The sequence below is a fragment of the Amphibalanus amphitrite genome, unplaced genomic scaffold (genome assembly GCF_019059575.1).
Source record: "Amphibalanus amphitrite isolate SeventyFive unplaced genomic scaffold, NRLGWU_Aamphi_draft 000250F_arrow, whole genome shotgun sequence".
In the NCBI taxonomy this organism is placed as follows: Eukaryota; Metazoa; Arthropoda; class Thecostraca; order Balanomorpha; family Balanidae; genus Amphibalanus; species Amphibalanus amphitrite.
In genome coordinates this window covers 221,136-246,009 of record NW_024881745.1, presented here as the reverse complement: position 1 = coordinate 246,009, position 24,874 = coordinate 221,136, and the positions used below count along the sequence as shown (strand labels likewise).

General features: G+C 52.5%; 2 protein-coding genes across 2 annotated transcripts in view; both read left to right on the top strand.

Annotated features, from left to right (window-relative positions):
• LOC122386413 (zinc finger protein 704-like) overlaps positions 1-24,874 on the top strand; it is a 61,850-nt gene that overhangs the window by 9,382 nt on the left and 27,594 nt on the right. The window contains exon 3 of the mRNA XM_043375589.1: positions 24,685-24,836. Coding sequence (XP_043231524.1) covers positions 24,685-24,836 — 152 coding nt within the window. The remainder of the gene's footprint in view (positions 1-24,684; positions 24,837-24,874) is intronic.
• On the top strand, positions 12,568-16,971 carry LOC122386414. Its single transcript, XM_043375590.1, has 2 exons — positions 12,568-16,737; positions 16,897-16,971. Exon 1 carries the CDS (start codon positions 15,067-15,069, stop codon positions 16,264-16,266), a length of 1,200 nt encoding a protein of 399 aa, XP_043231525.1. The 5' UTR covers positions 12,568-15,066; the 3' UTR covers positions 16,267-16,737; positions 16,897-16,971.

The following is a 24,874-nucleotide window of genomic DNA, read 5'->3' as shown; positions in this document are numbered from 1 at the left end:
ATAGATTGGGCGTAGGGGGTGGGGGATGGGGGGAATAGCCGCGGTCCGGCACCACTAACGCACGCGGAGTCGTGATCAGGGAAGGGTGAAAGGGCTCGGTGAGTGTGTGCCGCTGCTCTGTGAGCTTGGTGAGTTGTCGGTGAGTTTGAGGTTGCCCGATGAGAGGCGGCGGAGGCTAATCAGAGAGACTCACTCGGTGAGCGTCCGTTAGCACCTGGTGAGAGCTTGGCCGGCGCTCGACGGCGCCTCAGGGCCATATGCGTGGTCTGTATGTCTGTGTGTGTGCGTGCGGGGTGCATGTTGCGCAACCTTCTACCCCGGGGCGGTTCTGAACGCACGGAGCACACGCATAAAGACCTGCCTCAACAAAGGCTGGCGTGGCGGCAGGGGATGTGTGCTGGTAAAATACGGCCCGTGCAGCCGCCCCGTCCAATTCCGCCGAGCGGAGGGGCGCGGACGTCTGCGCGGAGCTGGGCCGGAGCGGTCGGAACGGCTGAATGTTTGCGACCCTCCTCGGTGAGACTCATTTAGCTAAGGGCTCTTGGCGGAAGGAGCCTACTAAGATGGTTATCGCTGGAGTGATGTGGCATGGGAGGATCGTACAAAACGGCTGAGATGTTTTTTAGGGAAGTAAGAGCTAATTTACTTATGTTGGAAATGATACAAGATGTATGTTACCTGTTAATGATAGGCATGCGCATATATGTGCTTTATACATTTTCACTAGAAATACTCTTCATGAGCGTGGCACAATTATAGCAAAAATGGTCAGATCTCTTTGGCTCGTTTGATTTCCACTCGCTTCTTCTAATTGTTTCATCGCAGTGGATACATTTTTGATAGTTATATAATTGATAAGCACCAGTATAGCGCCTTTTGGGGCGACTAACGGAGCGAGCGAGGGGGTGAGTCTTGCACGTGCGAAATTTCGAGGGGGTACCTCCAACTGACTTGTGCACGGCACCCTACTAACCGGTCTCTAGCGATGTGCCAAATTTGAGCACAATCGGCCCAGCCATTCTCGAGATCTGGAAGCGGCACCCTGCACGTGCGCACGTGCAAAATGGGTCCCGACTGGCTTTTGCACGGCACCCTACTAACCGGTCCCTAACTGTGTACCAAATTTGAGCGCAATCGGTCCAGCCGTTCTCGAGATCTGGAAACGACCCCTGCACGTGCGCACGTGCAGCAGCACCCCAACTCTGGCACATGGATATGCAGTGCCTAGTGGGTGCCTACCTACTTGCCAACTTTCAGCGCAATCGGCCAAGTAGTTACCGAAATATTGCAACAATTGCAAAACTGACACCTCTTCGTTTTGCACGTGGCACGTGCATAAGGGGTCACTCACATGCATCGGGAATAGTCCAATACTTGGTAGAAGGAATGAAGCTACCCTATAAAAATTACCGCGTGTAAATCGGTCAAGTGGTTGCTGAGATATAAGCCTCGCAAAAGCGTCCGCACGGCCGGCCGGCCGGCCGGCCGGCCGGCCGGCCGGCCGCTCATACTCAGAAATTTCCGTTATTCTACGTAAGACTCCGCTCGCTTCGCTCGCTCCGTAACAATATTGTTTCGGTATGGATCTTGCATCGATAATTCAAAGTTGTAGATCAAATCGAAAATAATGCTGTAAGAGTGAATATTCAGTTAAAAACTAGGCAATGTAAAATAGCCTACCTATTTGTCAAATGCCCCCAAAGCATATTTTTTATCCCCGTCCCATGAACGGATGTCGACGCTGCTGTCGGTTACGGCGTTTGTACAAAAACGTCCACCTGTCGTGGAAAACACCTGTGATATGTAGCCTCCCACCCCTCCATGTTCCACCTGCCCCCCCCCCCCCCCCCCACCTTCGCTCAGGCGGCAGGGAGGGGGCTGGGTCACGGCCCATCGTTTCCGCGTGCCGCTGCGGCCTGCAGAGGCCGACCGATTGTGAAACCGGCCAATCTGGGTAACTGGGCTGCGGCCATGAACGAACAGTCGTCCGTCCGCCTGCCTGTTGCTCAAAGCTCCGGACTTTTACTTTTCCGAGCTGCGCCGTCGGCGGCGCGGCGGCGGCGGCAGTGGGAGGAACGTCATTGGTGGAGGCGGTGATGGCGTCACTCTGACGTCATTTTGCTGTGACGCCGCACTGGCGGTGACGTTGTACGTGCGTTGAAGGCGGCGGGGAGGGAGGAGGCATAGGTCATTGTCACCCTGCGGCGGGGTGGGGGGAGCAGGGGAGGCGACAATATCTACGCATTGGTATAGTTCTAGGTATGTGTGGTGCAAAAAAGATCTGGGTGGAAGCTAACGACAAGTGTCAGCATAGTAAATACTCTACGTTAAATATAAATCAATAACACGTTATAAAATAAATTATATAAAACGACGAGCTTCCCCGAAGCCTGGCTCAGTAGACGTTCCTTTTGTCACACAATTCGACGACCTTACTTTCCATATCTGCTTCACGGGTTTTACGCCAATTGTCTCGATTCAGTGATGTTGGGGACCTTACATAATGTTTTCTGACGACGTCGCGGTGTGTCTGGCTTCCGACGTACTACGGAATTCCGGCGTAGTCGGCCGGCTGACGTCATTGGTGACGTCACTGCCGCCAGGTTTTCCAGTCGGTAGATCCTCGGCTGGTATCAGTGAACGGAGATGGTGGAATATCTCGTGACTGCAGTTGACGAAACAGACAACAAGCCGGACAACGGGGTATTTAAAAAGACATTACACCCATCATTTTTCGTAGATGCCAACGCATGCTCGATTGGAATGAATCTGAATCGTATGTAAATATTTTCCTGATTGAAATGCTAGGAAATATTCATGAATTAGAACGCCTTTCCTATCATCTTTCCGTCCCAAACGCCCCTCGAATTATCCCTTATAATGACCGCACTCCAAAGAGCCAACATCATCTCCTGGTGCACCATCAGAGCTGTGCACTGCAGCTGGCGGCACTCCGTGCAACTGCACACGTGCAATGCGCATCTCACACAGATACTGGCCTTGCTGCAGGGCCTTCGGGTCCTACGCAGTCCTAACGCCGCACTTCTGCGGTCTGATACGTTGGAGGGCCAATACGTTGGAGGGACGGTCGGCTGGTTTTTACGCATCGATGTCTGGAAAGATCCCTTTGCGTAAGACCAATCTACGTAGCTGCAAAATTCGTGCACGTCTTGCGAACGGTGCCAAACGAATATTTGGCTTGGTGAGCGTCATGTATTTACCCCAATGCGTTTCCTATAAGAGAGGTAAAAACAACGAATTGGGCTTCATGCTTATGTCTTTAATTACCTATTAAATGTAGGTCATTTACCTAGCATGAGTGATTTTTACGAGCGAGCGAGCGCAGCGAGCGAAGTAAGTCTTTTCAATATAACGGAAAAATCTCAGTATGAGCGGCCCGGCCCGGCCTGTAACGCTTTTGAGAGGCTTATATCTCAGCAACCGCTGGACCGATTGGCCTGCGGTCTTTTTTGTTGGGTAGCCCCATCCCTTCTACCCCGTAATTGACTACTTTTGATACATCTCAGTGACCGTCGTGGCACGTGCCACGTGAAAAGTCAAGGGTGTTCAAGCTGTTTTGCAAAAGTAGTGATTTTGAGAGGCTCATATCTCAGCATCCGCTTGGGCGATTGACTTGCGGTAATTTTTGTAGGGTAGCAGCATCCCTTCTACCCAAAATAGGATACTGTCGATGCATGTGGGTCACCCCCAGTGCACGTGCAAAATACAACAATAAGAGGTGAAAAATTTGTTCCCATTTCAGTAACTCGGTAATTACTGGGGCGATTTCGCTGAAACTTGGCATACAGGTAGGCACCCACCAGGCAATGCATTCCCATGGTTGCGGTTAGGGTGCTGCTGCACGTGCGCACGTGCAGGGGGCGTTTCCAGATCTCGAGAACGGCTGGGCCGATTGCGCTCAAATTTGGTACACGGTTGGGGACCAGTTAGTAGGGTGCCGTGCAAAAGTCATTTTGGACCCCGTTTGCACGTGCGCACGTGCAGAATGCCGCTTCCAGATCTCAGGAACGGCTGGGCCGATTGCGTTTAAATTTGGCACACCGCTAGCGACCGTTTAGAAGGGTGCTTTGCGCAAGCCCGTTGGAAGCACCCTCTCGCCCTTCCGCACGTGCAGGGCTCACTATCTCGCTCGCTCGTTCTTCGCCCAAAAGGCGTTTTACTGGTTTTACGATTTTCAAACAAGTCGTAATACCTGTTGGCCCTTCCTGAAAGCTGACAAGACTCGAAGCTCAATCACTTATCATTCCGAGCTCTATGAGTTGACGGGTTAGAAGACCCTCGGCCCCCCTCAGTCTCTTATGGCCATCAGCTGCCCCTCCCAGCCCCGTCCTAACTTAGGCGGCCGACCCACCCTGCCTCGCGCTGACTAGTATACTGCGCAGTTAGACCGAGGGACGCGCAGGACCGCCACGCGCGCGCTCAGGCAACGGTCCAAGGTCGGCAGCGGCGCCAACGAGGATTTTTACACAAAGAGACCATGGGCCGGTCATGAATAGGGAGGGTATCGGGCATCCACATCCACGAAAAATGATGGGTGTTGTCTTCCACCAAATCACCAAATTTGGTGATTTGGTGGTTAATTGTTGGGCTTTTCAGGTAACCCCACCGCCCACATAGGTGTACGGATGAAGATCTATGCAATTGCTGTGGAGAAATGGTAGCCGGCTGTTTTGGCGGGACAGCGATTGGGCTGAAGCTGAGCGACCAGGCCCAGCATTTCTGGTCTCAGTGCAGCGAAGTAGTGGCACCGTTTATCAGTGGCGGCGGAAGGTATTCTAGGATAGGGGTGCAAACGATATTGAAGCGCCCCTTCCCGCTGGGCGCCCCTTACCATTGCCGGGCGCCCCAGGAGAATGAATGTTACACATCAACACCAATATGCCTCCCAGTGAAATGAATTATGAATGTCGCCTTTCGACGCCGGTAGGCGCCCCAGACACCAGTGGATTTACTGCCGCCTTAACCCTCGCATGTGTGCGGCGTTTGCCAGCTTCTAATGTGTAGGGGGGGGGGTCGGTTGGACCCCCCCCTTGCCGTTTGGCCCCTGATCGAGCTAGAGCTTCGCGGAAAAAACTAGCGTGTTGCCCGTGACGAGAGGAAGCCGATGATACCCAATTTTAAGGTCCTAGGTCATTGGTTGACCTTCCAGGTCAGGTCAATGACCCAAAGTCGGGAAAATCGGGACCTGTTAGAAAGTCGTAAAGTGTGGCTGCTAAGGGGTTTTTCGGGGTGCTGATCACGAATATCGTGTTAGTTTTGATCACAGATGATGTCTTGAAGCATTTAGACCAGGTCGGGTCAGGTCAGGTCAGGTCAACCAGTAGGCGTCGTGACGGGTATTCGTAGTACGTGTCAACCGCCTCTGACAGCTTCGTATCATGTTACGAAGTCACCAAAACTACTTCGTAAATGTTCAAATGGTTGCTAAATTCGAATTCAGCTCTAAAAACTAGCCTAGAAACATGTAAAACTCGAAAAAGTGACCCGAGGTCACCCGAGGTCACCAAAGGTCAATGACCTGACCTGACCTTCAGGTGACCTTGACACACACGGGAGTAACATCAAATCACATGTTTGAACGTTTGAAACCACGAAAAGCTTGCAAACACGCGGCTAGTGCGAGCCGACATACGCGAAATCGCGATTCCGGCCAAACATGGTCTCGGAAAAGAGGTCACAGGTCAAAGGTCATTTGGGTCAGGGTCATGAAATTTTCAGGGTAGGTGTAAAATTGATCAATGCGAGGGTACTGAAAGTTTCGTCGCGATCGGCCGCTTTTTACGCGAGTTATTCGCGAAAAACCATGGGGGGGGGGTCCATCCGACCCCCCCCTACACATGCGAGGGTTAAAACACCGATAGGCACCTCAGTGAAGCGAATGCCGGCCTATACCACCGATCAGCGCCCCGGATGAATAAATACCACCCGTCAACGCCGATAGGCGCCTCAGTGAAATTAATGCCGCCCCCATCTCCGATAGGCGCCCCAGGTGATACATGTCGCCCATCAACACCAACGGGCGCCCCATTGAAATGAATACCGCCCTTCAACACTGGCAGACGCCCCAGTGGAATGAATGCAGCCCCACAATGCCGATGGCCGTCCCTGCACTGGAAAATCAGTTTCGCCCCTATACAGGCGCCCATAGAAGTTTGCAGAGTGCTATTCCTGGTCATAATCATCTCCCCAGTAAAAAAAAAACGAAAAATACGCCCTAGCACTAGGGGTGTAACCGCCCATACGGACAGTGCAATTTTACAGGCCCCAATCTCGGACCTCCCTTAACATTCATATGTTGTAAACGGCAAACCGCCCCCAATAAATGTTACACAAACTAATTTCCTCTCACATATCGGCCATCAGGCGCCCCTTTTTGTCGCATGGAGCCTGCAACGCTATAAGCTCTCATATGTTCGTGTTGGCGTTCGGAGGCTATCGCCTTCAAAGACGTCTCCATAAATGTTTCTTTTTCGTCCCACACACAGGCGCCCCTCTTTCGCATGCAGGCGCCCCTCTTCCGCATGGCGCGCTTCTCGAGTGGCTGCGCCCTCCTAGCCTTTATCGCCTGGCAAGATTATATTCGACAGGGTCGGCAGCATCTGCCTTTGTTTCAGATATGCCCTCCACTCTTCAGCATATCAAAAGATACTTTTCCCACGTCATTGCCACCCTCTTCGTGTCACAAGTGCCTTTATCAGTTGCGGTGTCGCACTGCTCAGCTTTATGGCTGCCGCACCTCTTAACTTCCTGTCTTCTCTACAGATTTTCGAGGCGCCCCTTTCCATAGCTTTAGGGTGCAGCTGCCCCCCTTGCCCCCTGCTTCCGCCGCCACTGCCGTTTATAGCAGCTGTCAGCGGTGGTCAGTCTTCAGGACCCACTCAAATGCAGATCAGCCTGTATTCCAAGGCCGTAGCTGACAGGTTTTCAGCAGCGGACAGGCTGTCCGCCCACCAGCACCAGGCGTGAAGGCTGGGTCTATCAGATGCCCCCGTTAAAGCCCCGAAACTAGTTCACCGCTGCGCAAATTTCGACTTTGATAGAAACGAGGACACGCACATTGCAGTTGCAGTGGCTTGAATTTTGCTTCGTAAGTTACTCTCGAACCTTGGAGATAGCAAGAAATGAATAAAGTCGCCACTTGCAAGTTCCATTTGCCTTTATTAATTATTGGAATACAATCAGCAGCTCTCTGCAGTTGTTCTTTATTGGAAATCGGTAGATCATTTAAACTTTTGCACGGATCAGCATTTAGCTTGCTAAAGTCGAACGAAAACATCAAAATAATTAGCAACCGTTCATAACTGCCCACCTTTAATTATTACCGTGCTGGGCTCTGTTTCAGTGTACCGTTACCCCACTGATATATTCGTTCCGACAGTAATTGCCATTTATTTACAGTTACCTTCCCAGCTCAACCACCCGTAAAATAATCAATAAATTAGCACGCGCCCTTGGTCTATCCCCGTCCTCAAAGCGCAGGCCGTCACACTTATGTGCTCTACGTTCCGAGAAGGTCCAGATAGTCACCGTCTTTAATCACTGACAATCTACTGACCCGCGGTCGTGATCGGGGCACCTGATGTACTCGAAACGGCTCACTCCCTCATCACTGCCCCGATTTCCTCGACACCGTGAGAGATTCGCTATAATGATACCACCAATCGACCACTGATATTCTATTTAAATCCATTAGCGGGTCATCCCACGTCTCCATGTGTGATGCTTTGCGTCGACTTTCGCCGCACCTGTGCCTTTTTCTTTGTAAATGATGGGGTCAACACCCTTGTCAAAAGGTCTTGCTCGCTGCTGAAACAGCGAGCAAGGCAGTAGGTGTGATGGACCTCGCCGGCTGCCCCGGGCCCCAGCACCGTTAACGAAGTGCGTTGCACTCGTTGGGCCCTGGAGGGGTCCAGCAGTGGTCAGCCGTGCCAGCGGGACAAGATCAGTCCAAAAGACCAGCTCCGGTCAGCTGGGGATCGCCTTTGTGCTTTCCGCTGCCGTTTTGATTTATTATATTCAATTACATACATTCTCGCTCAGGTGATGGTTTGTAGGTATCTAGATTGTTCCAGTTCTCCAGTTGCATTCGATTATCTCATTTATTGGCAATGTTTCATGCATATGTATGCTTTGGATCAACTTCGACACAGTTTTATAAGCGCGGCTGGATTTGATCTAATTTGCTGTATTCACTTATTGATCAGGAATCAGGATGTTTTGACTACCCCGGCTTGTCTCGTTTCTGTTTAACTCTTTTTCACCATTTTTGGAGACTGCAAACAGAGCTATTTACGTATACAGCAACATCCCCGGAACGATGAATCATTTTCATCATCCACCACGCGCAATTTCCCGACCCACTGCGTCTCAACTGCGCCGAATATTGCGTCGCCGTCGACGCAGAATAGAGGGGGCCAGCGCTCGACGGCGACTGAGGGGGGGGGGATAGTGCGTCGGCCGACTTTCCCGGGTCGCTCCCGAAGCTGCGACGACCTTGAAGCGCCGATCGATGGGCTGAGTTCACTCACCGGGGCGCCGTCGACCGTTGGCCGTCGGCTCCGACGCAGCTCGACGCCAACTCTACGCACATCGGTCGTCGCCGCCCGGTCACCGCCGGTCAAGGTCGTCCGACGCCGGCGGCCGCGGCGGGCAAGGCCGTTCGACGCCCGAGGCGACGACGGAAGGCCGGCCGTCGGCGGAGGACAGCGGTGGTGATACGTTGGGAGCTCACTGCTGATGATGACAAAGAATGATAGAAAGTAAGACAGAAACAACGAGAGACCCAGGAAGACATGATAACAGTAAAAGGTAGGGGAAGGAGGTAGAAAATGGAAAGGGAGGGATGTCCTCCGCCCTCCGCACCGCGAGTGGGAGACAGAGAGGGGCGATTTTTCTTCATTCCTCCCCTTAGTGCCAGTGCCTGCGGCGATGACTGTGGGAGGGTCCAAAGACCTCCGCTCACCGGGTTATTTATGGGCTCCTGGCGCGATGGGCATTCAGCGGGGCCAGCTGTAAACGCAGCGGCGGCGGCGCCGAGGAACTGGGGTCGGAGGACAAAGGCGGGCGTTCCATAGACGTGGTCGGAAGGTCGCTGGAGCTTGAGGTGCAGCGACTCAGGTAGTCGTGTGATGGAAACCTGCAGCTGGAGTTGAATCACAGGGGTACCGTGCTATACAGCACCCTGCTAGCTGACCTGGCTAACCATGGTGTTAAAACTGGGCGATGGCCGATGCCACAAGATAATGCTTTTAATGCTGCATTTGCTGATCCTCACAAAGGCAGTGTTTTGCCGGCTGGGTCATAAAGCAGCGCATTGCGGAGCATTGTGTGCTCCAATAGCCTTCATTGTTCTCTTGTTTCTGGATAGCCCCCATATACGCATAACAACCAGTTTGGTATGCTGCAGCCAGCATGGAATGAAAACAACGCCATTAACTGTAGTTGGAAGCACAATGGTAATCCAATTAGTGCTCGTTAAGTACATCAACACATAAGCTTGTTTTTGGTCAAGCGTGATTTTCATGTGTAAGATTAGTGTAGCGGCGCCGAGGCGCCGAAGATGCGCACGACTCCGGGCTGCAAGCGCCATCATTGACAAGCATGTGCATTTTGCATTTATTATGTCATTTAACAGAAAGTTGTTTTTGTTGTTCTGCTAAAAATGAGCAAAAGTTGTTTTCATCAAGTTTGCATTGTATATTGTAATTTCTGGCCTCATTTCACTTAAAATGTTGACAAAACAAGTACCGTAAATATGTTCGTTTTTGGCCGATTCATTGTTTGGCGGTATCACCACCTGTCTGCGCTGTGATTGCGATACAGTCGGTAAGGACTTGTTTTTATTTACTAAAATTATTCATGTGTATTCATGCTGTATCACTGCATTGACCGACTCTTGTTTGATTTACTCTCGGTCTGTTTGATTTGTCGGACATTTCATTTATATCTTTTCGTAACGATTGTCGTAACGATTGTCTTTTCCAGAAATCATTGCATTGCATAACATTGCATTGCCACATCGCATTACAAGAGAATATAAATTGGCATCACGAACAGGCAGCGATGCGTTTGAGACGACGCGAGGAGCGCAGGCGGGAACAGTTTCGACTCTGTCGACAGTTTGGACTGTCGTGCACTGTATCGACAGTTTCGACCACCGCGCATTGAAGTGACTGTCATCTGAAGTGACAGTGTCGACTGATCGTACGTCGAAATCACTTTCGACTGTCGAACCCGGGACCCGTTCGACTTCATTCGTCTCGGCGCCAGTGGATCGTCGTACCGGCGGCTGTGTGATATCGGTATGGAATCGCCGCCGCTGCAGCGTCGAGTCAGGGAGTGAAAGACGTTAGTCTCGACTTGCCGGTACGTTGGCTCTCGAGCAGAGAGCTGAATGGGGTCAGTGACCCTGTTGTGCTTGATTAACTTGTGTTTTGTCATGTAGTGTGCCGGCATTGCCAATCGTATTGGTGTTTGAAATACGCGTATTCCTGGTACTGATTACCGTTAGAACCATGAACTTGTCGCGGCTGACAGTGCCATTGTTAAAGGCACAGCTTTTGGCTAGAGATCGTGATATTAAAGGCGCTAAGGCTGTACTTGTAAAAAGGTTAGAGGAGGCTCTTCGAGATGAAGGTATTGATATTACCCTATTTGTTGCTCGTCTCATCGGTAACTCTGTGACCGGGGAGGGCCAGAATGATGAACGTCAGGTAGGTCAGTCAGCTGCTTCGGCTACCAGTCCTGTCGTGGCCAGTCTCGTCGACGGAGGCTCGAGACCCAACCAACCAGATATAGCTATTGACGCTTCAGCTCCTGAGGTTTGCTGCATTGAGACATCTGGTGCTGGTGCTCGTTTGCGGGCCTCCGCTGCTGGTCAGGACGTTGTTCGGGACCCGGTAAATCAGCCGGCTGTCTGTCCTGATGAAGATGTGCAGCCAGCTGACAGTGCTTCCCAGGCCGGTGTGTCCGTCTTGTCTCGGGGAAGTACAAGATCATCGCTGGCTTCTAAGAAGGCCCAGGAGTCAGCTAGACGAGCTGCTTTGAAAGTGAAAATGAAGTTTCTTAAGGAAAAGCAGAAGTTGGAGCTTCGTGAGCAGGAGCTGAAGATGAAAAGGGAGGAGTTGAAGCTGCGTGAAGCCATCGAAGAATCCGAAGCCTTTGAGATCGCGCTTTCAGAGAGCGAGCCCAACTCGACTGTTTCAAGGACTGCGACCGGCAACAAGAGCCACGAAAGGATCCCGTCCGCTTCGAGGCCGGTCACTCTCCCGCCGGCACCAGAAGCTAGACTTACCGGGAACGAGGATCCTCAGGCGAGTTTGATGAAGAAGCTGCTCACCTCGTGTATTCTCCCGAAGCCTGACATTCCCGTGTTCGCAGGCGATTTTACCAGATTCCACCAGTTCCTGAGAGCGTTTGATGGACGAGTCGCTAGCGTGGTCGTTGATGAGGAAGAGAAGCTTCGCTATCTGGAGCAGTTTACTTCTGGTACACCAAGAGACATCGTACGGGGGTGCATGTTTATGAAGGCTGGTGGCTATGAGGAAGCGAAGAGGCTGTTGATGAAGAGGTATGGTAACCCTGATCGGATGGCCGAGTCATTCATCGACCGTCTAGTGAACTGGCCACTTGTGAAGGCTGATGATGTCACCGGACTCGACAAGCTCGCGGTGGAGATGAGGACCTGTCAGAACGCGGTGGACAGTCTGATGGGAGCCAGCCATGAGCTGAACCATCCAAAAACAATGAAAATGGTTTTGGAGAAGCTTCCCTATGCGATTCAAGAGAGATGGCGAAGAGAAGTTGACAATCTAGCAGAAAAAGAAAAAAGGTCAGCTCTGTTCTCCGACCTGGTCACCCTGATTGAAGTGGAGGCTAGAATCGCTTCAAATGCTGCCTTTGGTCGTCAGGTATACACCAAGAATGACGCGCCAAGAACTGGGAAGCCTCTTAGGGCTGAGAAGCCTCACGAGAACAACAAGGCCAGGTGCAACTACGTTGCTAGCAAGAACACGGAAGCAAGGAAAAAGACATGTGTTCTCTGCAAGAGGGATCATGATCTGGATGTATGTCCAGTGTTTGCTCAGACGCCACTACCAGAAAGAGAGGCGTTTGTTCGCCATCAAAAACTCTGCTTTGGATGTTTAAAGGCGGGTCATCGGTCAAAGTGGTGTAAATCCCGTCTGACCTGCGCCGTGTGTGAGAAGGGCCATCCGTCTGTGCTACACAGGTACCAAGTGGCAGCCAATCATCCCAGCGAGCCGTCGATGTCCATGACCTCTGCTGAACAAACACCACAAGCAGCGGTTAACGTTGTTTCCGCAGGAACTGGAGAACAAGTGGCAATGAAGATGCCGATTGTTCCTGTAAAGGTCAAGTACCGGGATGGGCCGTCCGTAGAGACATACGCTTTCTTGGACAGTGGGAGTTCATCGACATTCTGCTCTCAGTCTCTGTTAGATAGTTTAGGAGTTTCTACACCTCTGAAAACCAAACTATCTGTCGCGACCATGGCCAAGGACCCCCTGAACATTCAGACGGCGGCAGTCGAGGGCTTGTCAGTATGTGACATCGACGAAAATAATGACGTTCGTCTGCCAGTTGTATTTTCGTTGGACAGTATTCCAGCCAGCAGCGAGGAGGTATGCAGAGTTGAAGACCTCTCAGACTGGCCGCACCTGCAAGACGTGATTCCGCCAGAAATAGACGCTGAGGTTGGACTATTGATTGGAGTAAACGTGCCCGCCGCTTTGGAGCCTATCGATATTATCCAGAGTCGTGACGGTGGCCCGTTCGCGGTGAAGACTAGGCTAGGTTGGGTGATCAATGGCCCAGTTCGTTACCTGAAATGGACGCAGATGAGGAACACCGCGAACCGCATCAAAGTGGAGCTCCAACAGCTTCAGCTGAATGAGAACCTGGCTTCGGAAGAGCGAGGGTGGTCAGTTGAAGACCATCGCTGGCTGGAAAAGGTGGAAGCCGGGCTGAGAAGGTCAAGTGGTCATTACGAGCTACCACTGCCGCTCAAAACTGAAGCTTCACTGCCCGATAACAGCGAAGTCGCTCTCAGAAGGCTTCAAGGTCTGAGGAAAAGATTCACTAACGAGTCCTTCAAAGATAAGTACTCGGAGTTCATGACAGACATGTTCGTTAAGGGATACGCCGAAAAGGTCCCGGACCAAGATTTGAGACGATGTGATGGCAAGGTCTCATACATTCCACATCATGGAGTGCACGGGCAGAAATCGGACAAAATGCGAGTTGTTTTCGACTGCTCCAGCTCGTTCCGGGGAGAATCACTGAATGACTCGCTCCTACAAGGACCCGACCTAACGACACCTCTAGTGGACGTTTTGGTGCGGTTCAGACAGGACCAAGTCGCTTTCATTGGCGACATTGAGTCCATGTTCTATCAGGTGCGTGTCCCTCAAGGCGACAGAGACATGCTACGATTCTTTTGGTGGCCGGACGGTGACACGGCTAGGCCGCCAGACATGTATCGCATGACAGTCCATCCCTTCGGTGCTAAGTCATCGCCCAGTATCGCCAATTACGCTCTGAGACGAACTGCTGAGGACTATGGTGACAGATACACAGCCGAAGCGAGACGATCAGTAGAAGAAAACTTCTATGTAGACGACTGTCTGAAATCGGTTGGTTCTGTGGAGAAGGCCGTCGAAATCGCACGAGAACTTCGAGAGCTGTGTCGGGAAGGTGGGTTCCGTCTCACTAAGTTTGTGTCAAACAGCAGGAAGGTTTTGGACTCCGTCCCAACCGACGAGAGAGGGAAACAGGTTCGTGACTTAGTGCTTGATGCAGACCTTCCCTCAGAGAAAGCTCTAGGAGTGCGATGGCAGGTTGAGCCTGATGTACTCAGCTTTGCAGCGCTACCACTTCCAGAGAAACCATGCACCCGCAGAGGAATGCTGGCAGTGATCGGGTCTCTGTATGATCCTCTTGGAATGGGCGCTCCGTTCGTGCTTCACGGCAGACTGGTTCTTCAAGAGATGACACGTCGACAGCTTCGTTGGGACGACGTAGCTCCAGGCGACTTGGCTGCCAGGTGGTCGGAGTGGCTGAAGGGCATTCCACTTTTGTCCGAGATCAGTCTTCCAAGATGCCTGAAACCACACGGATTCGGAACCGTGAAGTCGAGTCAACTGCATCACTTCTCAGACGCGAGTAGCATTGGCTATGGTGTTGTCACTTACTTACGCTTGACGAGCGACGAAGGCAGAATTCATTGCTCGTTCATTTTCGGCAAGTCCAGGGTGGCTTCACTGAAGGGGATGACGATACCTCGTCTTGAACTGACTGCAGCTGTGCTGGCGGCTCGAGTGGACGTCATGCTACGACGTGCTCTGCAGATCCCTATCGACAGATCAGTGTTTTGGACTGATAGCACAACAGTCCTTCGGTACGTGCGAAACGAACACACACGCTTCCACACTTTTGTGGCCAACAGGATTGCTGTCATCCGAGACACATCCTCGCCAGAACAGTGGCGATACGTCGAGTCGGCCAGAAATCCGGCAGACGACGCTTCAAGAGGTCAAAATGGACCATCTTTCGTGTCCAACAGTCGGTGGTTCGATGGACCGAGCTTTCTATGGAAAGAAAAGACCAGTTGGCCAGCGTTTCCCCAGGGACTTGATGGTGGACCAGAAGAGGATCCAGAGGTGAAGAAGACGGTGAGGGCTGTGTTGGTATCGGATGATCGCGATCCACTGATCACGCTGTTCCAGCACTTCTCTTCTTGGTATCGTCTGCGTCGAGCCGTCGCATGGATCCTCCGAGTCAAGCAGAAACTGAAAGAGAGGGCAACAACTAAGGCATCATCCGCTGATAATCATCCCGGGGTCGCTGCTGAAGGCAAGACTGAGAAACTGCGACTCTCCGTAGCCGACTTAAGAGACGCAGAAGAAGCAGTTGTGAGACACGTCCAAAGAACGGCTTTCTCAACAGAGTACAAGGCTCTGCAGGCAGCGGGGAGAGAGAAAATGCCAGCGAGCAGTCGCTTGGCTCGTTTGGATCCGTTCATTAACGATGATCTCATCAGAGTGGGGGGACGACTCACCAACGCCATATCTCTCCGAGGACGCAAGGCACCCTCTTGTACTACCAAAGCGCCACCACGTGGTTGACCTGATCATTCAGCATATACACGAGAAAGTTGGGCATGCTGGACGAGAGCACGTGTTGGCGGAGCTCCGTACTTGTTTCTGGGTCTTGAACAGTAGCTCAGCGGTGCGTCGTGTCCTGAGTCGTTGTCTGAGATGTCGGCGCCGTCGAGGGCCACTCCTAGTACAGAAGATGGCTGATCTGCCTCCCGATCGGGTTACACCAGAACCTCCCTTCACGAACACTGGCATTGACTTCTTTGGGCCTTTTTTCGTGAAGCGTGGTCGTGGACAGGAGAAGAGATATGGCGTCATTTTCACTTGCCTGGTGATCAGAGCCGTGCACATAGAAGTAGCAGACTCTTTGTCCACAGATTCATTCTTGTGTGCGCTCAGGAGGTTTCTGTCAAGGAGAGGTCACGTCAAAATGATTCGCACAGACAGAGGGACAAACTTCACGGGCAGTGAGAGGGAGCTGGCATCAGAAGTAGATCGCCTGCTGAAAAACGAATCAGTGTGCCACGACGCCATGCTCAGGAGAAACATTGAATGGGTCCTGAACACACCGAGCGCGTCCCACCATGGGGGTGTTTGGGAGCGCATGGTTCGCTCCATCCGCAAGACTTTGAACAGTTTGTTAACGCAACAGACTTTGACAGATGAGACGCTGCGGACTTTGCTTTGCGAGGTAGAGGCAATACTGAACAGTAGACCTCTGACCTTCGTTTCTCTCGACCACCGAGATCCACTGCCACTCAGCCCTAACGATTTGTTGCTGCTCAACGGTGTCGCTTCACCTCCAGCTGGATTGTTTGGACCTGACGATCTGTATGCTCGGAGAAGGTGGCGTCAGGTACAGTACCTGGCAGACATATTCTGGTCCAGATGGACCAAGGAGTACATTCCACTACTACAAAGCCGACAGAAGTGGCTCAAGCCAGAGAAATCACTGGAGGTTGGAGATGTTGTAGTGATCGCCGACAGTGGCCTTCCAAGAATCCAGTGGCCACTGGGTCGCGTGGTAGAAAGGCGTGCTAGCCAGGACGGACTGGTGAGAAGTGTTAAGGTGAAAACGAAAGGAAGGGAGATGTGGCGCCCAGTCACGAAGCTGGTGTCATTGTGCTAGGCGCCAGCTGAGCGAGGACGCTGTGCCAGATGGTCTCTGTGCCAGTTCGATTGAGGCAATCTTAGCGTTGCGCAATTAGGTACTTGTTGATTTGGGGAAATGCAAACGTGCGCACTGCCTCGACATGTTCCCCTTGTGTTCTCGTTTTGCATGTTCGGCCTTGAAGACCGAACGGGGAGGGTGTAGCGGCGCCGAGGCGCCGAAGATGCGCACGACTCCGGGCTGCAAGCGCCATCATTGACAAGCATGTGCATTTTGCATTTATTATGTCATTTAACAGAAAGTTGTTTTTGTTGTTCTGCTAAAAATGAGCAAAAGTTGTTTTCATCAAGTTTGCATTGTATATTGTAATTTCTGGCCTCATTTCACTTAAAATGTTGACAAAACAAGTACCGTAAATATGTTCGTTTTTGGCCGATTCATTGTTTGGCGGTATCACCACCTGTCTGCGCTGTGATTGCGATACAGTCGGTAAGGACTTGTTTTTATTTACTAAAATTATTCATGTGTATTCATGCTGTATCACTGCATTGACCGACTCTTGTTTGATTTACTCTCGGTCTGTTTGATTTGTCGGACATTTCATTTATATCTTTTCGTAACGATTGTCGTAACGATTGTCTTTTCCAGAAATCATTGCATTGCATAACATTGCATTGCCACATCGCATTACAAGAGAATATAAATTGGCATCACGAACAGGCAGCGATGCGTTTGAGACGACGCGAGGAGCGCAGGCGGGAACAATTAGATCATTCAAAGTAAATCCAATATTATGCATCCACTTTACAACAACGCTTGAGCACTTTTACAAACAAATTCATCATAAAAACACGAAATCACTTGCCAACCTCTATCTGCAATTCTAGCCGACCGAGCTTGAGCGTGTGTGCGTGTTTGTGTGTTTGCGTGCGTCTAATGCGTTTCTGGCTCCGGCGCCACTCTCTAATTGACCCGCCGTGACCGGGCCCCGTGCGCCGACATGTTTGCTTTGGCCAGTGCCGGCAACCACCGAGCTCTAATAAAAACGGGCCCGCCTCGGGCCGGTCAGGAGAGGGCATCGGGAGCTCACGGCTGGCTCAGGCGGGGTATTCAACAATATCCGAGGATTTGTCCACGGTCCCTGATGTCAGCCAGTACTGATGATATGATGGGCGGTCAGTGCGTGCGTCACAGGCTATGTGACCTTGTGACAGGTAGCCGTCAGAGCTGCCAACTGAGCTGCCAACTGAGCTGCCAACTGAGCTGCCAACTGAGCTGCCAACTGAGCTGCCATCGGGTGACGGTCGGTCAGCGGTGGTTGGCAAAAACTGACGGCCTGAAAGATGAACTAGCCGATGACGGTCAGTGAGTCTAAAAACGCGACGTAATGTGACAGCGCTGGAATTGACGTCAGAAGGAATATTTTTTTGTCGTTTATCTTCCCATTTGCCAGTGACGAGAGTTTAAAGGGACTATCTCGCATCGAAACAAATGCCTATCGACATCGCGCGGCGGTTCAATGGTGCTCGGTAACGATATTTTAGCTCCTAGATGGCGTTAGTGGTATACGCCTGCGCGCATACTGCACCGCATAGCATGGATGACGTCTCGGCTCTTGTTCTCCGGGCGAATCGGTGACAATAGCGCTGGGGACAACGACATTCGCACGATCTAGCGAAGGTGGGGGTGGTTTTCGGCACTTATTGGAAATTACCTAACACCTTATTAGAAGGTTCATTGCAAGGCCATGTACCGGTGCTTAGCGCAGTCACCGGCAGTGGGCAGCGCGCGGCCTTCACATAAGCTGCAGCCCGCCCCCGCCGCCGCCCCCGTCCGCCGCCGCTCGCCGGCCGGGCCGTGCAACTGGGTCACTCGAGCGGCCAAGGACGTGGTGCCGGCCGGCCGGTGCCGTGAAAAATTGTCACGCGGCGGCTGCAGAGACGCACAGCTCCGGCGCCGGCGCAGGTCGCCAGGGCTAACTGCGGGGAGTTCCAGGAAACACCGGGTCACGTGCCAGATCACGTGATTGATTGGTTAACCGGCCGGTCTGCGTCGCCGATGGCTTGGATATCGTGGTATCGGCTGGAAAAGAGAGCTGGGAAGGCCATCAGCATCCTATCTGCGCAGCCGCCGGGTATTTTTAGACTAGGTTCCTGCAAATCTCTCTAGCTGGCTGCTCCTTTTTGCAGTCTTTGGCTAGTGCTCCATGGCCTAAAGTTGAATGGCAAGGCCATGACCTTTTACGGTATTATGAATAAGATAAAATGATGCTAGCTGTTGATTCGTATTCCAGCGGAACACGGCACGGCAGATATAGCTGAAAGGAAAGTAAATAGGAGGCGAGCCAGATATTATACTTTTACTCAATTATAGACTTAACGTTATCGACCTTCCGTCATCCGTGACTGACAGATGCTTGAGACAGCAATACCATCACATAACTACATGGAAGGCTTTTCAAAATTCGCGTATTGTGGTGAAGGATACTTATAAACGTAGCAACTGGCAATTCCTCATTGCAAAATGACCTCGTCAATGGTAAAAGGCGTTTGAGCCTTTCGTCACGACGCTGCAAAACTTTTGCAGAATAAGCCCAGAATTACGACATTTGCTGGCCACGCCCGGTTGTTCGTTTTTTTTTTTCATGCAGAAAACTTAAACGCCTGATGAGTAGCCGCAAGTTTCTAAATCTTCCCTGCCGTCCCTACCCCTCTAGCTTTCTTAGTCCCCTGTCGGCCCCTGACCACCCCTCCCGCGCTCCGGCCGCTCCTTTGGCTATGACCTCGCAGGGACGACGGTCAAACCTGTTTGCCTTGGACAGACGGACAGGGACAGGCCGCTAAGCTGCCTGCCGCGAGCGGCGGCGCTTTAAATTTCAATACCGGCTCGAAAGCGGCTCGTGCGCTATCACCTACGCATCTAGATACCGGGCGAATGGTGCGACGCTTGAGTCTCCGCTAGAGAAGAAAACAAACGCCCAGGGGGTGAGGAGGAATGTCCGAGAAGTGAAACGGCTCCTGCAGATCTGGTTTGTGGCTTTCTGGGCCCGGTGTGCGCTGCACTTCCGCGTTAAGCTCATCAGCTTAGAAATACCGTGCTCACGTAGCCGGATGCTCTAGTTATGCTTTACTCTGTAGGTATTTCGCTTGCTGAATTTCATGATGTTTTTGCCTTATTTTTAGGTTTGTCCAACAATTGGAACAATGCCACCTCTCGCCTAGGTGTAGTTTGCAGCGTAATTAGTGAGCTGGTTATCAATATCATAGCCTTTGAGGACATGGTCTTACGTCAAGGCCTAGCGCATTATAATCCGAGCAGCTGCGCCATAATCCGTCATCTTGATCCGACTGCTTTTACCATGCCTCAGAGAGCCCCAGCCCGGAACTGTACTGCGCGCACACTGCAGTCCATAACGGCTGCACTGGCAGTGCCATGGCGGAGCTTTGCAACTGACTGCGTAGAGAAACCGCTTCTGAACTGAATGTAGTAAGTGCAGTACTCTACCCGCTGCGGCAGGATTGATGGAGGCGCAGGCAGTCTTAGCTACGCGATTCAGAGCCGATTGGTGGCGCAGTTCGGCGTTTCATGGCGCAGCGAAAGTGGATCGCAGCAGGCGCCGGAGGGTGGCGTCTAGACGCGCCACTAACGCCGCACGCGCCCGCCGCTGCATCACTCTGACGCCGTGCAACATTGCAACAACTCTGCAAGGCGCGCCGCCGCCGACTGCGATAAGCCGACATGGACTCGAGGTCGCCGCCGCCCGCCGCCCGCAGCCCACCGCCCATCGCCTGGCCACCACCCACCACCCGCCGATGGCCGCCGATTGGCAGCCCGACGTCGGCTTTGATTTGGCAGCTGGACCTGCGCGTGTGTAAACTGGTGCACCTTGCACGAGCTGCCCTGAGCTGCCCACGCGCGGACGGTGAACACACCTCCACCTGACAGCCGACAGTGCCGGCAGGACGGGAGCAGTGGTCGGGGGGGGGGGGGGGGTCGGCACGTGCTGCTGATCCCCTCTCCCCTCCCTTGCTGGACGCTTTCCCCACCGCGACCGCAGCCGTGGAGCTGGTTTCGGGTGTCACAGCGCTGGGAGTTTAGTTTGCGCAACAGTCGGACATCCCTGAAGGCAGCGGCAGTGGACGGCAGAAGAGCGAATACAGCGGCGCCGGGATTTTGCAAAAAAAAAAATCGTTCAAACTATTTAAGTTTCTTTTTTGACCGACTTACGGCTCAATGATACGATAATTACGAGTCCGCATGTAACTCCTCCTTTATCAATGCTTGAGTTATTCAGTTTATGAGACTTGTATATCATTTCACTCCTCTCTCACCACTAAGCTCTGGCCTAAGTCACTCCATTCTAATTCTGAAGTCGTGTCGTCCAACTCCGACAGTCTTCCTGACTATGGACCGTTAGCTCGGCGCTGGCTGGCCCTGACACTCCCGAGGCCCCCATTAGCTGGTGAGGGCGGGGCCGCGGCGGCTGCCCCAGGGTCCCGCAGCGCCTCACGATTGCCGGGGCTTGGGTAACGCCGCGCCGGCCCCAGGGCGGCTGTTGCACCACCGCGTGTAAGGAAGGTCCGACGCAGTGACGGCGGCGGTGGACGGTATTAGTTAGTCGGCCTGCCGCTGCCGCTGTGACACGCTTTGACGGGCGTCGTCGTCACACTGGTTTCACCACAAGTTGAAATATTCAACAAGCTTCAGTCTGAGAGTGTCCAGACTTGATTTATTCTGCCAAATCGTTTGTTTGACTTCTAGTTTAATGATGATATGTATCAGACATGGAGTTGCAGTTTTCACAGCTGTGTTTGGGTAAGACGCTGTCGTCCCCCGCTGCACCGGTCTCTGTATCCGCCCTTGCGCCGCGCCGGCGCCTCGCCGAGCTGCGCCAGCCTTTCACCGCGCAGCTGGCGCAGCTCATGGACAGCTGGCTGGTGACGTCAGTGGCGGATCCAGGGGGGGGGGCAAAATGGGCATTTGCCCCCCCCCCCCAAACGGCATGATTTTAACATTACGCCTATGGACGATGCATGGAAAGAATCGATAAATTTTTATGGTTTGCCCCCCCCCCCCAAACCTCTGAGCTGGATCCGCCTCTGGGTGACGTCATACACATAGATGACGTCACGGTCGGAAGCGGCGGCGGAATGCAAGGCCGCTCGGTGCAGGAGTCCTTGAGCGGATAGATCCCGCCCGGACGGGCGGGCGGGGACGGGCGGGGCGTGGTGTAAAGCGGCCTTTAAATGCCGGGCGGGCGTGGCGTATGAGACGACCTTACGGTTACTTAGCATGGGTCGTGCACGGGACGGGCACTATCAATCAGACGTTGTGTAGGTGCTCTCCCAAGGTCTTATTGTTGTGGGTTGCGGTTTGGTATGATGGGCCGGTGAAACATCAGAAGGTTGCGTACCCGTGGCATATTGTTTCGGTACATTGCAACGGATTATATGGCGTGCAAATATTGGCATGCCATTTCTGATGTCTTTCTTATCTGAGAATGATTGATCTTCGTCTTGTCAATGTGATTTTTTTCAAGCCACGCTCATAAACATTTACATTGGGATTCCATGTGCCATGCATATTACTAATAGCAGGATCAAATAGCCATTTCTCAGGCTTATGTGTTTTTCCTCACGAACGTTTAATTTTAGCGGCAGCTAGGCATCATAAATCGATGAGACTTTGGTATACGTCAGTCAGGGTGCGATGATGGTTCGTTTCATAGAGCGATTCAGTGCACTGCTGGCTGTCCATTCATTTTGACGGCAGCGTTCGGCTGTTGTTGACAGCTGTTGACGCCGCCTGCCTCAGCCCAAGACTCCGCCGCCCTCTCTGTCGTCCTCGCGGGCTGAAAGTGCCGGCAATATTGTCGCTCTAGTGCGCCACAAAAAGACGTTTAAGACTCGTCGTAAACGTCCCTCTTTTGGGGACAGTTTTTGTGGAGTGTTCGGTAACGACCTGCGGCGCTGGCACCGTGCCCTCACCCGCATCCAGCCGGAAAACTGGCGTAAAGATCCGCACACGCACCCGCTCTGCGCACTCCAACGCAACGCCTACCTTTCACGCACCCGCGACCTCGCATTGGATTCTGAGTCGGAAGGGATAAGAGCGAGGCTAAGTAGCGTATTGAGGCAACCTCCTCACCGGAATGAAACGCATCGGCGCTGGCCTGGGTTTTCAGCAACATAAAGTGGTTTATCCCTAAACGTATTGCGTCGTTCCGGCGATAGTTATCACAGAGTCGAGAAGGTTACGATCGAGGTTGTTAGGGAGATAGATGGTGACTCATTGTCACTTGGTCTGGAAGGCTGGCGATCATTTTCTGGAAGGCGTCTCGCAAACTGGCGCTCCGTGCAGCCAAGGTGTTCGAGGTTTGGGGCTCATAATTCGAGCGCCTTTTGGAGCCAGGTGTTCGAAGGCGTGCAATAATGAAAGGCCTTGAGATATAAGGAAGCTAAATTTCTGCTCTCAATATGCTTTTCATCTATTTTTCAATAGCATGGACCTTTTATTAAATGCTCAGACAGACAGTGAACCAGTGCTTTAGGGATGAACCTTCCATTCGCTATACGAACTTCCCCACTTTGCAGGCAAAATCGAACACCAAATCGGGTCCCGGAACTAACTGCGATGACCAATGAGCGTGCTGTCCTTGGTCGGCTCGGTCAGCGCTGAGCACCCATCGTGCACGCGACGCCGGGTACAATCGTACCGTCCATCTGCTCAACATAGGAACGTGCAAATCACCCACCCCACCTCACCGGCCAGCCCGCAGTCTGACAGACAGACCATGGGCGAGCCGGAACGAAACCGGTTCTGCACGCATCCGCCTGTCAGGCCGGCGTGCGACCTGCGTGTCAGCCCAGGGGGGGGGGTGTCAGTGACCCCCTACACTGACACCCCTGGCCGGGCTGGGTGTCCTCGGGGGTTACGCGTTGTGCGTCGAGCACAGGGTGGCTTTGACGGGTTGTGTGTTCGTGTCATTTTGCAGCCGTGGGTTCGCGCTTTGACAAAGGAGGTTGAAAAGAAGTTTTTTTTCAAAAAAGACATGCGAAACCCGAGCTGTTCAGGTGTAGCATACTGGCACATCGTCCTGTGTTGTCCGGGAATATCGCCCTGTGTTGTCCGGGTGCACCGCGCTGTCGCCCGGCACCTGTCAGCTGCTTGCAGACGATGACCTTGGCAACCGCACAGAGTGGGTGTCCTCTGCGTGGGCCGCGCGTCGGCAGGTGACGTGACCCTGCGCGCGTGACCTTGACCCGGGACACGCCCGGTCGCTGGGGGGGGGGGGGGAGGAGCGTTCACTGCTCCCGTCTGATGTTCCTCTGATGTTGCCCAATCGGACGATAGCGTGACTGGAGTGAAACATGCGTCGCGCTCTGCGCTCATTGGAAGTGACGGCTGACTGAACTGAGCTACCACATCAAAACAACCCCGTCCCGATGGGATTGAAACGGATTAGACTGATCACAAACGCATGGAAAACAGGACCACCGGTTGAACGCCTCGCATGATTGTCGAGCGTGTTCTCGACGACATTCACCAAGGATGTCCCTTGTTTTAATCCCAAGCGTCAATAATCTAACAGTGACATTGTGTTTACTGACTTCGTGGATGTCTGATGCGGCACACCGACAAATTTCCCCGTGGCAGCTGTCGACTTCGGTGAACGACACGCGTCCTGATTATTACAGAGGTGAATCGAACCTCGGTGCTCAATATGCTCGGGCTATATTGACAGAAGCCCCGGCTATAAGGGACTTATCTATAAGCATCAACAGCTGATAAGAATGTCAGTGTTTGATCTACAAAGAAAAACTGAGCGGTTACACTGAAATATGAAGAGCCGATAACGCATGCTGTCTACAAAATAAGAATTCGAGTTTACCCTACCCTTTCTCCTTCCCCACGCATGACAACTGATGCAGGTTTTGTGTTAACCAAACTGGTTACTCCGTTCTTAATTGTGAATTTGTCTTTGGAATCAGTCTCACCAGGGCACGCGTCCATACTAAAACCAGAGTTCCTTCATTGAGAAAAGGGCTGATACTGCTCCCATTGCCGCCGCATAAGACTGCTGAGTCCGCGCGGAACGTCAGAGCCCGGAGCTCCTCAGGCAGTGTGACCCAGCGCATGCTGACGATAGGACCGCTGACAATAGGTAGTGCTGATCTCAGCGTCCGCACAGAAGGAGGTTGTTTGTGTGGTCAGCACTGACCTGTAATGGCATTCATTGAGCGCATTGATTTCTAATAACAATGACCTCATAGCACAGTGCAATACTAAGCAGACACTTGATCGCATGTCACCCTTTTACAGATGACGGTCATCAAACAGTTTAGACAACTGCGGAAGACTAAACCATTTTTTTTCTCCCCTTCGCCTGCCTATTTTTATTTCCCTCCTCTTAACCGATTTCTCTCTTTGTTTCAGTTCGCGCAAACGCCGCTCGTCGCCGGACGGGGCCGAGTCAGGTCAAGGTCACGGTCAAGGTCGCAAGAAGGGCGAGATGACCGAGTGCACTGCCGCCATGGTTCTGATGTCACTCTCCGCCAGCCCCAAGAGCCCAAAGTTCTCCTACGACAGTGAGTACCCAGTTATCCGAGAGGAGAGGGAGTGGATG

Bases quoted from the DNA above. Each gene is read 5' to 3' on its own strand.
- LOC122386414 (XM_043375590.1), top strand. From the start codon at position 15,067: ATGATCTCATCAGAGTGGGGGGACGACTCACCAACGCCATATCTCTCC.